The following is an 18,004-nucleotide window of genomic DNA, read 5'->3' as shown; positions in this document are numbered from 1 at the left end:
CACTTGCTGTTTGTGACCCAGGGAGGTACAGGCATCAGACAGCTCGGTCGAGTTATTGGATGCTTGAGGTTTGATGCAGCATGCACATATATCAAGTGATGTTCTTTAATACAGAAGCATACAGGGAGACTTCTGAGAATAAACTATGACTCTGGAAAAAAAAAGTCTTGAAATTATAAGCAAGATAAGCCAATATTTGCAGAAAAGCACACCCAAAACACCAAAGAGATGTGCTAAGGTCCTCGGTTGTCACCTTGGTCCTCTGGGCAAGTTCTGTTGCAACGCAGCTTGCATGATTGACAGTAAAACAGAAAACAAACCAATCCTACACATGTTGTAAATACAAAGATAATATAATTTCATAAACATAGAAATCTAGGTATCAATATCACAGATACATGCTGAGGTTGAAGAGGAATGTACTGGGTATCATCGCATTCACAGTTTGTGCACCAAGAGGTTTCTCAGCACTCACAGTTACTCCTGAGACAATGTCCAGCAGACACATTGACAGTCCTGATGTCTTCAGCATGCACAGTTACTCCTGAGGTAACATCTGGCCCACACAAAGACTTCTTGGTCATCATGCCAAGGTATTGCACAAATGACACAGATACCCCTGCAAAACATCCAGCAAGTAGATATACTCAAGAGGCAACATCGGCAAAGAGATACTCCTGAGATCAGATCCATACATGGACTCTCCTGAGACCTGATACCCAAGACGACTTTTGATATGGGCAGAGATTTCTATTCATTCATGTTGCATTTATTCCTGATTCCCTTGCCATGTTGGAGTCTCTCTGCCTCCATCTTCCAGCCTCATTCCTTTCTGCGGCACATCTTTCTCAATCTTGTTCCTGATGTTTGTTCTGCTCTTTTATCTTCAGCCTTGTTCCTGATGTTCCTCCCAGCTTCTTGACTCTGTTCCTTCACCTATCGGTCTGGTTCCTGATGTTCCTTCAAGGTTCCTGATTCTATTCTTCTATCTATCAGTCTTGTTTCTAATGTCATTCCATTTCCTTGGCTCTCTCTCATTCTTCATCTCTCAGCCTTATTTCTGAAGTCCTAAACCAGTTTCTTGTTTCAGTCACCCAATTTACCAATTTTATTTTCCTTTCACCTGGATTATACTTGTTGCTGTTGCTCTTGAGTTTTCCGTCTGTTTCTTTCACTTTGTTAGACACAGCCCTCTTTATCCTCCCAGTTTTTCACCGGTCTTCTCAATCCTCTCCCCCTAAACCTCACTTTCCTTGCCTGCCTTCGCCGGATAACTCCTTCTGATGACCCAACACCAACAGTCTAAATTTTAAAGTGGCTGTTTGTTCAAACAATGTTTTGTCATTCTAGGTTTTCACATGGAATCCCGGTGGCTTCTGCCTCAGACGGCAAACATTTGAGAGTGTTGGATAAAGAGCGCTGTCTGGTGGGGTTACTATCACCTTATGGACACCGGGGAACTTGCACTGGCCTACTCCTCCTCATTTCCTAGTTAAGTATCTATTGATTTCCCATTTTCTTGTTTCCACCCTCTTCTTTGGTCCCATGGTGCCCTTGCTGGCCTTATTCCTGCTTTTCTGCCTTGGACCATCTCTCTGCTGCGCATATCTGTTTTTGTTTCCAGGTTTTCATTTATTGGTCTTATTCTTGTTTCTCATGCAAAATTTATTGGCCTAAACCTCCCTCTTTTGTTTTTTATTTACCCGTCTTTCTAAGCCCCTGTTGATATTACTCCTGTAACCAAGGTACCCTTCTTGGCTCTATTTCTCCCTCTGTTGGTCTAGGTCTTGGTTATCTGGCTTATGCCATCCCCAGCTCCGGCCTTATCTCTTCTAGTCACATTTCTACAGATTATGTTATTCCTGATTTTGATGTTTGGTCTCTCCTTTTGTTTTCCCCCACGTATCCTAATTCTGCCCATCACTTATCGTTTTTATACCTGTTTTCACAACTCATGTCGAAGCGGTGCTTCTGTTTGTCTTAGTCCCAGTCCTGCTTCTTCTCTCCCATTCCTGCCTCTACTGCTTGAGCTCTAGCTCTATGCCAGTGACAAGTTTGTCTTACACTTTCTCTGTGTTGGATTTTTTTCTTGTCTGTGTTGCCCTAGGGTTGGTGAAAATCCTGGGTTTCTCTTTGCTCTCTCTTATTTGCTCTCATTTTCTCACTTCTCTTCGTGGTTGTTGGCTGCTCCTTATGCTTTATTAATTTTAATCACTCTGCATTTTATTATTTCCTTTCCTCTTACCCTTATTCTTTGTTATCTTTTCAAACTTGATACATTTCAACCAAAATCTACGGTTTTATTTCCAGCTCTGTATCCCTATTTGTTAACTTTTAAAACCCTCTTTGGTCTAATTTCTGGTTCTCAATCTCCATTTGTTCGCTTTCTTTACATCTCATCAGACTCATTCTTGGTCCTCCATCCAACTTGTTAACCTTCTTACAGTCTCTGGTCTTATTACTGATTCTCCTTCCCCTTTCGTAACATATTCCCAAGTTCAACAGTTTCCTTCTTTGTGCATCTTCTGTTGGTTTACTCTTGGTTTCCTTCCCCATTTGTTAAATTAGTTCACTTTGATCTCATGCCTGGATCCAGACCTTCTCACACTCAGTGTAACTGACTAGCACCATCTTTCCTTTGCTCACCTTCCAGTGCAGAACATGCCCCCATGCCCAACGTCTCTACTAATAAACCCCGCCACGAAAGTTAACTTTATTTGAATTTGCTGGTAAGCTTTTAAGGAACAACAAGATCACAGCATGCTCTTCTAAATATCGACAGGAGAAGGGGTGTCCACTGAGAGAAGCTTCTGGACTGGATTGTCCCCCCAACATGTGGTGTTAATAGAGCTTTCACCTCTAAATAAACATGGCCTCCTCTCGTTTTCAAGGTCTTTGCACTCTAGGTATATTCCCAGGAGGAAGAAGTCTTTACCCAGCCCCTCACTTCACGTCTGTCAGTGATAGTGGACTGGGTACACCTTCCGACCAATCAGATTTGTTCGACTGAGGTGAGGAGCTGGACCACTGGTCACGTGACTCTGGTGAGGGAGTCAGAAATGGGTGGTGGGAGCGGCAGGGTGGGGTGGGCTCAGCACCTGGTGGGGAAGGGTATCCATGCTGCGATGGAGGAGTCAAATAGAGGCTGCCCTCCTTGAGGTGGCTCTGGCTTGCGCCTGTTGCTCCTTTCTCTTGTGGCTGATGGCGGCTACATCCGGTGCTGTTATCTCCAGGTACTCTTGAAATTTCAAAGGCTGACTGGCGGCTGCCAAGATTTATTTTCTGAACTTGGGAGTGATTGGCCTGAGGAAAGGCAGCTTCGGAAATTGGTGGCATGCTTGGCAAGGCATTCGGAGGCTGCTGTGGAGCTTCATGCAGTGGTTGGCAGGCGAGGTGGTGTACTGGCTGCTGTGGCATGGCACCCGCATAGGCTACATTTGGCATAGAGCAATGAGAGCCACTACCCTGGGTGGGGGTCATTGCACCTCCGTAGCAGTGTCCACTCTGGTGGCTACAGCCCTGAGGAACTGTAGCCTCCCTCGTCCTATGCTGGCCGAGTGCCACCCACTCACATGGCCGGTTGGCCCAATTGCTGCCAGAAAAGGAACTGCTTCTGCTGCCCAGGAACTGCTGGCAGGCATCTGACATCATCTGGTCACATGGCATCCCAAAGCTGATGAACCCTTGTGCTGGGTGGCCATGGCCAGGGTGGCAGTAGTGAGTGTCGAGGGGATGTAGGCCACAGAACGAGGGTGCATGCAGGACCGGGCTCCTCAGTGGAGCTGGGTGCGCGTAGTAGGGGTTGTTGAGGTCGATCTGTGGCAGAGGCGCTTTTCGCTGCAGTGGGACAGCTTCGGAGAGCGCAGCCTCGTTCTCGATGCCAGATGAAGGACTTTTGGCTGATGGTTTACGATTCTTTCGGAGTTGGTTGCGGGCCTGGTAGCAGCTGGAAGTGGGAGAGGTGGCAGGAGCCGCACCACTCTGGCTCAGCATGGCAGCGCTGTAATCATCCAACAAGCAGATGATGTCCTGGTGCATGCGGTCACGAGCCACATCTCGTGGCAGACGGCCCATGTGATCCGGTATATCCCGGTTAGCCATGTGCTCCAGGAGGACCTTTGTGGTCTCGTAGCTTCCCTCCCGCGCAGCAAGAAAGAGTGGTGTTTGCTCCTATGAAGAAAAACAGTTGTTACATGAGGTTTGTGACTGGCTGCAAAGCTACAATTCTGAAATGGAGCCTCTGAGTTACTAAGAAAACTAGAAATGTGAAAGCTTTATGTGAGAAATGGAGCTTCAGGGATGGCTGACAGAGCTTAACGTGCAAAAAGCAGCTTCATGATTGGCTGACAAAGCTTTAAGTGAGAAACAGAAATGATTGGTTGTCAAAGCACAAACTGAGAAATACAGGAAAACAATTAGCTTCAAAACATTGATTAAGAAGTAGCGATTCATTATTTCCTTCCAGAGTTTCTTGTAATAAATCCATTTAATTTATTGGCTTGGGAGACTTCAAGTGAAAAATCAAGCTTTAAGATGGGCTGGAAAGTTGATGTAAGAAACAGAGCTTGTCGATTAAGCGGCAAAGCTTGGATTGAGAAATGGAGCTTTGTGATTGGATGGTAAACAAGAGATTTGTCATTGGCAGCAAAGCTTAAATCCAACGTGTGTAGGCGAACTAAGGCCCAGATTTAAGAGGGACCTGCGCCGTTCTAATGACACATTAGCATTATATTTTATTTACACCAATGCGGCGTTAGAAGGCCAAAAATGCTGCACCATATTTACAAAGTGGTGCAAAGCATGCATTGCACCACTTTGTAACCCTTTACGCCACATGCCTGCACCAGGTATAATGTTTGCCAGGGGGGTCGGGGGGCAAAAAAATGGCTCAAGGAAACTTAAGAGATTTCCTTGTGCCATTTTTTTCGGCATTTTTAACGCTTGCTGAGAGCAGGCGTTAAAAGGAGACTTTCATTGGTTACAGTGGGCCTTGGGGTGCTTTGCAGGATTAGGGTAATACATTTTGCTTCTGCAAAGCACCGGAGTAGTGTCAACATTTCTGACGCTAGCCCCTTAACTCCCGCAATGGTGCACCATATTTTGAATACAGCACACACATGTTAGCGTTACAGGGGTGATAAGGTGTGCAAGAAAAGTGGCGCTACACTAAGTGCGGCACCATTTTTCATAAATCTGCACCCAAGTACCACTGGTCTCTGGACTTCTCAGTTTCTATCCCATAGAAACTGGTTTATGCCACCCACTGACTGCACAATCCTTTTATGTACCATCCGGTGTCAGAAGCAATGTTTTATGACTTCTAAATAACAACGGATTTATCATCCATTTTTAAAGATGTATCAAAGGTTAAAATCAAATCTCTTGCTTGTGTTCATGTGCTTTTAACTTCAGCAGTCTTCGTTATCTTTCCCCTGTACCCCAATTTCAGGCAACTACTGCCCTTTATCAGGGCATGAACATCAAACATGGGCCCAGATATACAAAAAACTTTGCATCAGGTTTGCATTTTTTTTTTCTCTCAGACGCGGCCCAAAATCTTCTGGTGGGATTTACAAACGAATGCAACTCATGATTTGCGTTGGTTTGTAATCCCAAGTAACACAGTGCATTGCGCTGCCTTATGCTAGTTTGCATCAGGGAGGCGTTCTAAGGGTAGTGCTTGGGCTTCCAATGCAGCCACCTAGGGGTTGTGACTCATATCCATACCTACAAAGATTTGTAGACGTGGATTTATGCCAAAATCCTGTGCCTCGCTGAGTCTGGTGTGACGAGGAACAATATTTGTATTCTCCGTGCAGCACACATACATACGGGAAATAGCCTCAAAGGATGGTTTATGTGCAGGAAGGTGACCCTTCCTGCACAAAAAATATTCTGAACACAATGCAGACACCCTTGCACTATGGCACGAGGGTGCCTGCTTTGGTGCAAGGATGCATACAGTGCACCAGTGCGTAGACAGAGCAGAAATGTCTTTCTTTGTAGACAAGGCACAGCTCTGCTCTCTCCCTTTCATGCAGAGGAGGGGTGCAACTTTTTTTGCTGCCTTGCGTTGTGTGAACTATTTGTAAACCTGGGCCAAAGTTGCCAGGTAAATCCATACCACTGTCTGATTTCATTTTAACCTATGGTAAATTGTTAAAAAAGGATAACATGAAGAATAAAATCTGAGAAGAGAGCTTTACTGTTTGAACTTTTTCCTCTGAAAATGCAGGTCAAGTGCAAAACAAATAAGTGAAGGTAGGATGACAATCTACAGCCAACATGCATGGTACACTGAAGGCATCTAACGCAAGAGAAAACTTGTGGGATCCAGGTTATATCTTTTTTGAGAATCTATTTAATTGCCTCCATTAGGGTGCTGATATCCACAGAAAATCATGGGACCCTGCTTTTCCTTACACTTAACTTTGTGCTGTGGAGAGCAGCATTTGAAACTAAATCACATTCATATTTTTCTACAAAGTCTTCTATAGTGCCCCTTTGACTTAACGTGTAACACGTGTATCTTACAAGTCAAATTTATTGAATAGAGTGCACCACGTTAGCTCCTGAAATACACTTTACCAGTGTTATTTGTGAAGCGTCCTCCACAGCCTGGGTAATAGTAAATGAACACAACGCAAACGGAGCATAGTTTCACACGTCTTTATTCTTCTGCGTGCAAGCACAAACTCAACATTCCAAACATGAAATTTATTCACCACAACTTACTACTTATGTCACAGTTCTACAGAATCCATTTGGAACCAAAAAGGTCCCATCATTGCTAACTCACAATACACAATGGCCCTTATTATGAGTGTGGCTGTCTTAACCTCCAGGTTGCTGCCAGTTGACAGCACGGCAGTCTCTGGGGTTGTAAGCCACCAGGACAGCATTGCAAGCAGCGGTGCCCTCTGGATTACGAATCCCCTTTCTGCCAGCCTTTGCATGGTGGTCAGACTGTCATGCAAAGGCTGGCGGAAAGGAGGCATCGGGGGCCCCCATGAACAGCCCTGTTGTGCTTTTTACTGCCTGAATTATGGGCATCTTGTGGGGGATTGGTGGCTGACAAGGCTTGTAGTTTAGCTACATATGCCGTTGTAACACCATCAGAAAAGATATGGCCAGAGAATTTCAGTTTTGTTTTGTGGAACTCACACTTCTCTGCATTCAAGGTTAGACTTGCATCAGCAAGTAGTCAACAAGCTTGTTTAAGGGCTTTATCATGTTCTTTTTGTGTGGCCCAAAGACTAATATGCCATCAATGTAGTTGAAAGCATTTGTGACAGGCTGTATTATAGCCTGTCATGAATGCTGTAACATCTTGAAAAAGTTATACAGCTGATGACACAACAAAACTTAGGCCCTCATTTTAACATCTGCGGTACATACCACCTTCCGCCGCAGTGACGGCCTCCAACATACCGCCCACAGCAGCTACCATCTGTCTGCCATATTATGAGCACTGCCTGACTTCTGCCACAATAAGGGCAGAAATCTGGTAGTGCTGATGGCGGTGGACGGTGGTAAGCTGGCGCTGCTACCACCAGCACCGCCACGCCAGTAGAACGCCGCCATCCGTATTATGACCAGTAATACGGCCTGGCGGTGTTCTGCTGGTGGGCTGTTGCTGGCGGTAGCAGTGCCCCTTTCTGTTCCCTGCCGGGAGACCTTATTGCCCAAGGTAAGTCGAGCTTCCAACAGTGGAGGGGGTGGGAGGGTGGGGGTGTTGTTTGTGTGTGCATGAATGTGTGAGTGTGTGTGTGAACACGTCTGTGTGTGTTGTTTTGTTTGAGTGGGTGTATGCGTGTGAGTGAATGCGTGTAAGAATGGTGAAGTGAGTGTGTGTCTGCATGTCAGTGTGATTGTGTGTAAGAATGTGTGTGAGTATGTCTGGAGGTATGCGTGTATGCCAGTGTAAGTGAATGGGTGTAAGCCTGGTATGTGTGTGGGTGTCTGTGTGTGTGTATGCAGGGAGGAGGGTGTGGGGTGAGGGGAGCTGTGACTGTAGTGGGGGTGATGTGTGTGGCTGTGGGGGGGGGTGTGCGTGGCAGTGGGGTGTGTGCGTGTATGGGGGGTGGGTGAGTGGATCGGAGGGGGTTGGGGGGCTAGTATGTGTATTGGGTGGGTGGGGGGTGAGTTTGGATGGAGGGGGTGTCAGGTGAGTGTTGGAGGAGGGTGGGGGAGCCGCCTACCGGTGACAGGGAAGGAATTCCCTGTCACCAGTAGGGCCTACCACCATGGTTTTCGTGGCATTGCTAACGCCATGAAAACCATGGTGGTAGGCCGGCTCATAATGCCATTGGCGGTACTATGCAAGCCGCCAGGCTGGAGATACACATTTCCGGCCCGGTGGCTCATACCGCCATGAGTGGAGAAGTGGCAGGTTGGCTGCAGCCAACCCGCCAATCTCATAATGTGGCAGTATGTACCATCATAATGAGGGCCTTAATCTTTTATATTTGAATAAACCAATGTGAGTAGAAAAGGTAGTAATGTACCTGCAATTCATGAAACAATGAAGGGAATTGACTTAGCATTTGTGAGGAGGCACTTGATGCAATACCTTGAAGTACGTGACTGGGTGCTTGTGCCTTTGTCTTTTTGTGTTTCATGGTGGCTACAAATTAACTTTGACTCTTTAATGGCGTTGATGCAGCCTCTGGGGATCATCTCCAGGCATGGCCACTGTGCTATTTAACAGGGGGCGGCTTGCGCCACAGCAACCAGCCGAGCTACCCTCTAGGGAGCTCTCCAGAGGGGAAAAACAGGCAGCACAGCAGCGAGGCCGCCCGCATCCCATGCAGGTAGAACTGTGCAAATAAAGCCAGAGGATACTCACCACCAGGGTTGTGTTGACCCCTTTCTTGTGCCCGCGGAACAGATTGGGTTTCCTCGTTGTGGGTAGTCCTCAGCACCTTCTAGCGCACTGCATTCTCAGGCTGCCAACGGGTAGCACTGGCCCGAATTAGGCCCCAGCCAGCTCGCTGCACAATCCGCCCCTCTGAAGCTGCACGGTGGCATTTGCTGAGCTGAATGGAGGTACCACCACCTTGAGAGCCCCCAGAAGCCCCCTAGATCCTAGGATAAATATCGGATGATTGACTGGCTGGCACAGCCTCACAGCGTGTCGACCATTTTGCAGTCGGGCTCTCTGGCACCCTCCCTCCCCCCTCACTGGTGCATTTTTTGGTGCACTTAATGCAGCTCTCTTCTTTGGACAGAAAGCAAAGCAAGCTTCACACGAGGCATCATTGTGGTTGGGGAGAGGCAGAGATTGCAAACCTAGTGGTGATACAAGCATTCATGTAGCACCAGGGGCTGTACTGAAAGCACATTTGTTCTAATACCCTGTCGGGGGATCTACATTCTCTGGTGTGTAAACTGTTGAAGTGAACAAGGGCCCACATGTTCAGCGACTAGATCGTTTGTGTCTCCTAACAGTGTCATATAGTGCCGAAGATTCACTGTATGGGCCCAAAAAAGTGTGTAGAACACTTACAGTCTCGGTACCCCAGCTGTACACATAGAACCCAATGGCTGAAAAAGAATAATCTAACCTGGAGTTGGTGTCCATGTGCATGGCCTGTCTGGAGTCATAGTGCATCCTGTGGCTCATGAGCCTTGGTTCAAAGAAATACAATTTGCAAACGTTCAAGCCCAACACTAGATAGCAGAAATATGCAGAGCATGTGTATCTGCAGCAACACATGCTACATACATACACTTTCTGGAATAGTGAATGGGTTTCCACAGGACATATTTGTTGTATGATTTACATGGAAAATCATTTGATGATTTTCACTTAGGGCGAAGTCCAACTTATGCACCCCCTATGAATTGCTGGCTTGCCCACCTCTAGCTTCTAATCTATCTCAGGTTTGTCCTAGAGTATACATCCAACTCTGGCATTTCTGGGCGCTGAACACTGGATAACCTTTGGACACTGAATCATCTTAGATTCTATGCCACAAAGTGAGTGGCGAGCCTCCTATTCAGTGTAGTTATGCATCTTGTTGGGGCCTTGATGCAGAAGGATCTTTCTTCTCCAGTGCCTGTAGCACTCCATAGTCTAAAGATGCTGCTAGGCTGAATGCAGATTGCCAAATAGTGGGTCTACTTGGAAATGGAAAAATCCTGTTCTGGGGCCTATCAACAGAGGTACTGGGGAGGCTCATTACAGTTCCTTTAGGGATCCTGACTCAGTGTGTGCACCTTTATGGGGATTCCAAATTACAGTACTGCCAAATTTTGTCATTCACAATTCTGACCCAGTAAACTCTGTTGTAACTGAACACAGTAGTACTAAGACTATAGGAAGTTCCCAAAACCAAACTAGGGCCCAGATTTACTAAATTGTCATGCATCGAAAAAGCAAAAATGCTGCGCTGCGTGAGAAGGAGAGACCAGCATAGCACCATAGTTACAGAAATATGGTTACAGAAATATGGCACTCTCCTCACCTCACCCTAGTGCGGCGCAATAATTTGCTGCTGTGTGCTGTGCACACACCTTTGTACCACAGTGCAAGGGTGTTTGCATGAGTCTAGCATAGGTTTTAAACTAGAAGGATAGGCTTCCAGTACAAAATACTATGCTTAGACTAACTAAAAGTTTTCCCATTTTGTATGTGTGCTGCACAGTGTAGCACTTTTAATGTGTGCTACACAGTGCAGTGAAAAGTCCGAAAAGAAAGGAGAAATAATAGTATTTCTCTGTAATAGCGCCTCGTTGGAATGGGTGCTATGTTTTGACGCAAAACCCTGTTTTATTTTTTTTAGTAAATAGGGTTATACGTCAAAAAACGTGAGTGGTGGCATGTGAATGCCCATGCACCCCTCAAGGAACACCCCCTTGGCGCTAAGTAATGCAAAGCAGCGCTATATGCTGCTTTGCCGTACTTGTAAGTGTTTTTTACAGCACAAAGCAAGTTTTGCACTGGAAAGAAAATAGATATAAAAGATTTTGCATCGACTCACGTCACTTTTGCGACACAAACATGGTGCAAAATCGTAGTAAATATACCCCTAAGTGTACCTGTAGCCCTGCTATCATGACCGAGTGCAAGACAGTCTCACTCAAGAACCACAATTCAAGGAGCATTAAAATTTCAGAGCTTTTACTTTAGGTGCAAGTCATAGGTCAGATAGGTTCATTTTAAAATTCTTGTTTCGCATCAGTTCACTGATCTGAAAAACTTCCATCTCCTGTGGCCAGTTGTCACCATCACCTGTAGAAGTCATAGCTGTGTGCATGGATATTTTTTTAAAAAGAGACTAATATAGGATCAACAAAGCTTGAAATGAAAAATAGATTTATCATGCCTGATGATGCCTTTAAAAGTTTTAAGATTGAATGTCAAAACTTTAATTAGGATATACAGATGTATGGCTAGGTGCTTAAACACAGCTTAATGACTGGCGCTCATTTGGAAGATACATATGTCTGATTGGGTGGCAATTGTGACTGTGAGGAATAGTGTTTAAAGAATGGCCAGTCAAGTTAGAACTGAAATACTCCATTCCTTGCAAACCCTTCAGTAGGGATCTAGGTTCTTCTGGGCAATGTTTCCTTTTTGGAACTGTGCCCAGTGAGTTTGTCTGTCCTTACCCGGCTATCCTGTGCATCCTTGTTGGCCCCGCTCCGAATGAGCGAAAGGGCGGCCCTCACGTTGTTCACAGCGGCGGCCCAGTGCAAGGCAGATTTACCTGTGGAGACAAGGGCAAGAGAGCAGGTTGACCATACTGTCATTTACTTGTGGAGAAAAGGGCAAGAAAACAGGGCGAACCCTACTGTCTTTTAGCTGTGAAGACAGGGCAAGAGAGCAGAGTGAACCCTATTGTTATTTACCTGTTATTTACCTTAGACAAGGCCAAGATAGCAGGGTGTACCCTACTGTCTTACTTGTGGATAGGGCAAGAGAGAATTGAGAACCCTATTGACATTTACCTGTGGAGATAGGGCAAGAGAGCATTGAGACCCTATCATCATTTACCTGTGGGGACAAGTGCAAGAGAGCAGGGTGAACCCTATTGTCATTTACCTGTGGAGATAGGGCACGAGAAAAGGGCAAACAGTACTATCAATTACCTGAGGATACCAGGCCAAGAGACCAGCCTAGTGCCATTTACCTAAAGAGATTAGGGCAGGCAAGACAGCAGGGTCAATCCTATTGTCTTTTACCAGCAGAGAGGGGCAATAGAGGAGGGCGAACCCTACTGTCATTTACCTGTGGAGACATGGGAAAGATAGCAGGGTAAACAATGCCGTCATTTACCTGTAGGGGCAAGAGGGTAAGGTGAACCCTACTGTCATTTCCAGCTACCTGAAACTGAACACCGAGGCTCAGAGCACTCAAATATGCACCATTTAGTACTCTTGTTTGAGTGGTATCTCTTTTGATCTTTGAAAGTAATTTTGATTATTTATTAGTAACTCAGCATGCTGAGCTGTTCAGTTTGTTTCCAGGGTCAGCAACACTGAACTTAGAGGCACTGTTGTACTAAACATTGGGTAGAGCAGAGTGAACATTTGAAAATAAGTTATTTACCTATAACTGTAGTTCTCCAGTATTGGAATCTTTCATAGATTCACATGCTTGAATCCTTCCCCATCGTCGAGATGAGAGTCCCCAGTACCCTAGAAAAGCAATGTCCCAAAAGGCATACCTTATAGGCCCTAGGCCTTTTAGTTTGGTAACATCTCACAGTCCTTTTTTTAAAAAGGACCAACATTAAGAGTCAACCAATGAGGTCACACCACTCTTTAGAACCCTCCTGAGAGAAACCGCTTTCCCTCAGATTTTTGGAGCACTAGTACGTACATATAGTATTACACTGGGGGAAAAATGGGTCGCATGTGAATCTATGAAAGATTCTAACACTAGAGAACTAGTTACAGGTAAGTAACTTATCCAGTATTGGAACTTTTATAGGTTCACATGCTTGAAGTAACAAGCACATTTTTTCGACATTCAACATATAATGATGTTAAAAAAACATAACACAGCCAAATTAGGAAGCAATAGAGAAAAATGAGCGTAAAACAGGTTAAGTGGATGGTGGGAAGACAAAAATGGCTCATCTTTATTGAAAAAGATGTCTCAGTACCGCCTGTCCCACTGCTGCATCTCTAAGGTTTTCCGAATCCAAACAGCAGTGTTGAGTGAAGGTGTATGCACTCTTCCATCTTGCTGCACAGCAGATATCTGGTAATGACACCCCCGCAAACAATGCCATGGAAGGGGACATGGCTCTTTTGGAATGAGCATGCAAAGTCCAAAGGCTGACCCGCCTTTTGATGACGGAAGCTAATAGCACTGGAAATCCATTAGAAATGCTCTACTTCGTTGGAGGACAACCTTTCGTTGGTGCACTGTAGACCACAAATAGCTGATGTGTTTTTCGAAAAATCTTGGTAGAACTTTATGCATCTCTTGAGATCCAGTGAGAGAAGAGCTCGCTCAACTGATGTTTGAACGCTTGGAATGAATGACTTGAGAATTACAGGCTCATTGACATGAAAGTCCAACGGGACTTTAGGTATGAACTTCAGATTAGTACATAAAATTAATCTGTCCACTCTGAATCGAAGGTATTGAAGAGCCACTTTTCAGGAAAGATACTTTATATCCGCTCTATGAATTGGCTCGAACTGAGTTTTCATCAATTGCCCCAATACGGTGTTGAGCTGCCACATCGGAGGAGGGGCTCTAACTGGTAGAAAAGTCCTGAAAAAATCCCTTAAAAAATTGCTTAATGAGGCTGATGGACCACACAGATGGTTTATTGGACGATCTCCGAAAACGAGAAATGGCAGCAAGATGCACCTTAATGGAAGCAGGCGCCAAGTCTGATTGTGCCAGAGGTAAGGCAAAATCTCTTCTGGAGATGAGGAGATGGGATGCACTTTAGCAGTTCCACACCATAGACAGAGGGGGTCATTCTGAGTTTGGCGGGCGGCAACCTACCCCCGTCGAAAGACCGCTCCGCGGTCAAAAGACCGCAGGGGCCATTTCGACTTTCCCGCTGGGCCGGCGGGCGACCGCCAAAAGAGCGCCCGCTGGCCCAGCGAGAAAGGCCCTGCAACATTGAAGCCAGCTCCGAATGGAGCCGGCGGTGTTGCAGGGGTGCAACAGGTGCAGTTGCACCCGTCGCGATTTTCACTGTCTGCAAAGCAGACAGTGAAAATCCTGCTGGGGCCCTGTTAGGGGGCCCCTGCACTGCCCATGCCAGTGGCATGGGCAGTGCAGGGGCCCCCAGGGGCCCCATGACACCCGTTCCCGCCATCCTGTTTCTGGCGGTGAAAACCGCCAGAAACAGGCTGGCGGAAAGGGGGTCGGAATCCCCATGGCGGCGCTGCAAGCAGCGCCGCCATGGAGGATTCTCCCAGCCGGGGGAAATCCGGCGGGAAACTGCCGGACCCAGCTGGGCGACCGCGGCTAATAGCAAAGGAAGCACCGCCAGCCTGTTGGCGGTGCTTCCGTGGTCGTCGACGCAGAATGACCCCCAGAGTCTCTTCCATTTTAAGCGGTAGGTTTTGTTAGTACTGTCTGCCCGAGGCGAGGAAGCATATGGAGGCGACAGTACGGTATGAGATGGATACAAGACAACATCATACTGAGGAGGGATTTGTAAATATGAACTGAAAGTGACTTTCATTTTTGCACTCGGCTTGCAAAGTTTGTCAATTTCCGCTGCTTCTTGATTGTGGGGTAGGCCTTGTAGAGGTTTGTGTCCAGTATGGCTCTTAAGAAGGTTATTCTCCGTGATGTTTGAAGTATTGACTTGTACAGATATAGACTGTGCCCAAGCTCATAGAAAAGGCATATACAAGCTCTGGTGGATGCTTTTGCAGACTGTTTGGTGGGAGCTTTCACCAACCAGTCATCTAGATATGGAAAAATTTGATGCCTCTACTGCAGAGATAAGCTGCGACTGGTGTCAGGCATTTGGTGAAGATGCCGGGGGGCAGACTTGTGACCGAACGGTAAAACTCAGAACTGAAAGTGGTTGCCGGCTACTGTAAGCTTGAGTAATTTTAAGTGCTTTGGATGGATGGATGGATAGATGAAAATAGGCATTGTGGAGGTCTAGGGATGACATGTAACCTCCCGTGTTGAAGAGTTGCAATATGTCTAAGGGTGTAACCGTGCAAAATTATTGTTTCTTGAGATATTTGTTGAGTTCTCTCAAGTCGACAATTGGTCTCCACTGTCGTGACTTCTTGCAAATTAAAAAGAAACAGGAGTAGAAAACTTTTCCCCTTTGGGAGCGTGGAACTCTTTCTATAACTCCTTTTTGCAACATGGTTTTGAGCTCCAATTTGAGTAGGTGCAGATGTTCTTATACGCTTGGTTGAGGTGGAGTACTGAAGGTATATGCTGGATAGCGATATTGGTGATATCCTCCACAAAAGGATGGTTGCTCTCGTTCTCTAGCACCCCGAAAAAACACTTTTTTGTACTGCAAAGTTCCCAGTGATTTAGCATTGTCATGGCAGATTTAATCATTTAGAGAGCTTTGGCAAGTCCAGTACCTTTGTCTGAACTTTCAGTCTAAAACTGGTCACTCTAAGCCTTCCCTGACGGCGTAGAACTGCTGCGCTAGCAAGCTGCCTGAACCCGGTAGATGCAATGTCCAAGGTGCACCCTAGGATCTCTGAGGAAGAATGTTGGCCTTCCAGCAACACTTTCTTTGCTTCTCCTCTGATGTTTTCAGGAAGCTTGTCTAGATATTTGGTCATATCAGACGACATTTGTCTGTCATAGTGGCCAAGGAGCACCAGGGAATTTGCGGCTCTTACGGTAAGGGCGGACAGGGTCAAAAAGCGTTTGCCAATGTTATCAAGACGTCTGCCGGAAGTATGGAGGGGTTTCTTGATCGGCCTTGTGCTGCTTGCGAGATGACTGAGTCCGGCTTAGGGTGGCCCATGAGGCAGGCAGGCGCATCTTCCGGGGCTTTGTATTTTTTTTATCAAGCTTAAGGAATACAGCCGGTACTGTGGCTGGTTTGCACATGATCTTTAAACCCTGACTCCACACATAATCTAATACGGGTATAGCCCTGACTGTTTTTCTAAGAGGCTCTTTAAAGTCATAAGGGAAACAGTCCTGTTATGCTGCAGGCATAGACAGGTCGAAACAAGTTGCTGCTCTTTCTAAGAGGTTGTGGAAACTTCCTATAGCCTCCGGGGGTGAATCTACAGGTGGTGGTGTTGGAGATGCTGGTGCTGTAATGGCTAAAGGTGATGTAATCATCTTATTCATCCTGATATGTTTCAATTTCACCTTGCTCCCTCTCCTCCTCAGATGATGTTGGATCATTTAATGGCTCCACCAATGGAGAATGGTGCGGAAGCGGAGTTGGAGGTAAATGTTCTGGTGGGTGACGAGGGAGCGTTTGAAGGGGTACATGTAGGAAAGTGCTCCATTTTTGCATGGTTACCCCCCACACACTTTTTGCCTGATATTGATGATGACTTGACTGAGCACCAGCGTGGATTCCCAAAACTGTACCAATGATTCCACAACTGGCACACCTGTGTCACACAGATAAGTAAAAGGTACCCAGGGTACCAAGGGCTCTGTGGACAGGGAAGGTCCCGAAAGGCTGCAGCATGTATTATGCCACCCTAGGACACCCCTCACCAAACTTATGCACACTGCCATTGCAGCTTGGTGTGTGCTGGTGGGGAGAAAAAAAACAAAGTCGACATGGCAGATCGTCAGGGTGCCATGCCCACAAACCACTGCCTGTGGCATAGGCTAGTCACCCCTCTAACAGGCCTTGCAGACCTAAAGCAGAGTGCAGTTTACCACAGGTGAGGGCATAGCTGCATGAGCAATATGCCCCTACAGTGTCTAAGTCCATTCTTGGACATTGTAAGTGCAGTGTGGCCATATTGAGTGCATGGGCTGGGAAATTGTCATTACAAACTCCACAGCTCCATGATGGCTTCACTGAAGTCTGGGAAGTGTGGTATCAAACTTTTCAGAACAATAAACCCACACTGATGCCTGTGTTGGATTTATTGAAAAATGCACCCAGAGGGCATCTTAGAGATGTCTGTACCAGCCTGCCACTTCCAGACAGGTTTCTGACCTCATGAGGTGAGAGCCTTTGTGCTCTCTGAAGCCAGAAACAATGCCTGCACTCGGTGGGGGTGCCTCACACGTCTCCCCTGCAGGAACTGTAACACCTGGTGGTGAGCCTCAAAGGCTCAGGCCTCCTATTACAGTGCCCCAGGGTACTCCAGTTAGTGGAAATGCCTGCCCACCAGACAAAGCCTCACTTTTGGCAGCAAGTCCTGCAGGGAAATTTGGAAAAACAGGGAGGAGTGACCACTTCAGCTAGGACCACCCCTAAGGTGTCTATAGCAAAGTGACCCCCCCGCAGAATCCTACTTCTTGGTTTGGAGGTTAGGGACCAATAGGATTAGGTCTGTGTACCCCCTCTCCAAAGGGAGTGGGCACCTGAAGGGTCTTTTTGTCTTTTTGTTGTCTTTTTGTTTTCTTGTTTTCCAGGGTACCTGTGTTAACCAGTTAACTTTAATGTAAGTGACCGGTATCTATGTATCCTTATGTGTGATACTTATCCTGAATAGGTCTGATTATTGAGTTATGTAGGTCCTGATGAAGCGTCAATGGATCCGGATGGACCAACAGACGCGAAACATGTCGACCAGAATTGAGAGACTACTCTAATCTTTTAGACTCTCTACTATATCCACAACCTTTGAAAGGCTTTGAGCATAATCCTCAATTTTTCTTTCATGTTTTTTGATTTTAATCTTGGTCTTCATCCTTGTTATATCAGATTGATTAAATGATGGTGTTTAGTGGATAAATAACCAATTTTAAACCTTACTATTATCTTTGTTTATTGGTGGTGACTTTTAAGCATTACAATTTGGATAGTTGAACTTACCAGTCACTATCACACGGATTCGGCTGAGAGCCTCCTACATCGGGGTGCCCACTAGGCATTGCAGTGCCGGC

General features: G+C 46.2%; 1 protein-coding gene across 1 annotated transcript in view; it reads right to left on the bottom strand.

Annotated features, from left to right (window-relative positions):
- Window positions 1–334: 334 nt before the first annotated feature.
- The window catches only part of NOTCH4 (notch receptor 4), a 264,289-nt gene continuing 246,619 nt past the window's right edge, over window positions 335–18,004 (bottom strand). Inside the window, exons 31-32 of the mRNA XM_069237252.1 lie at window positions 11,617–11,714; window positions 335–4,170 (exon numbers count right to left, since the gene is read on the bottom strand). Of these exons, the coding sequence (XP_069093353.1) occupies window positions 2,944–4,170; window positions 11,617–11,714 (1,325 nt within the window). The 3' untranslated portion in view covers window positions 335–2,943. The remainder of the gene's footprint in view (window positions 4,171–11,616; window positions 11,715–18,004) is intronic.

The sequence above is a fragment of the Pleurodeles waltl genome, chromosome 6 (genome assembly GCF_031143425.1).
Source record: "Pleurodeles waltl isolate 20211129_DDA chromosome 6, aPleWal1.hap1.20221129, whole genome shotgun sequence".
NCBI lineage: Eukaryota > Metazoa > Chordata > Amphibia > Caudata > Salamandridae > Pleurodeles > Pleurodeles waltl.
The sequence above is the reverse complement of the archived record's forward strand: the minus strand, read 5'-3'. Positions and strand labels throughout refer to the sequence as shown.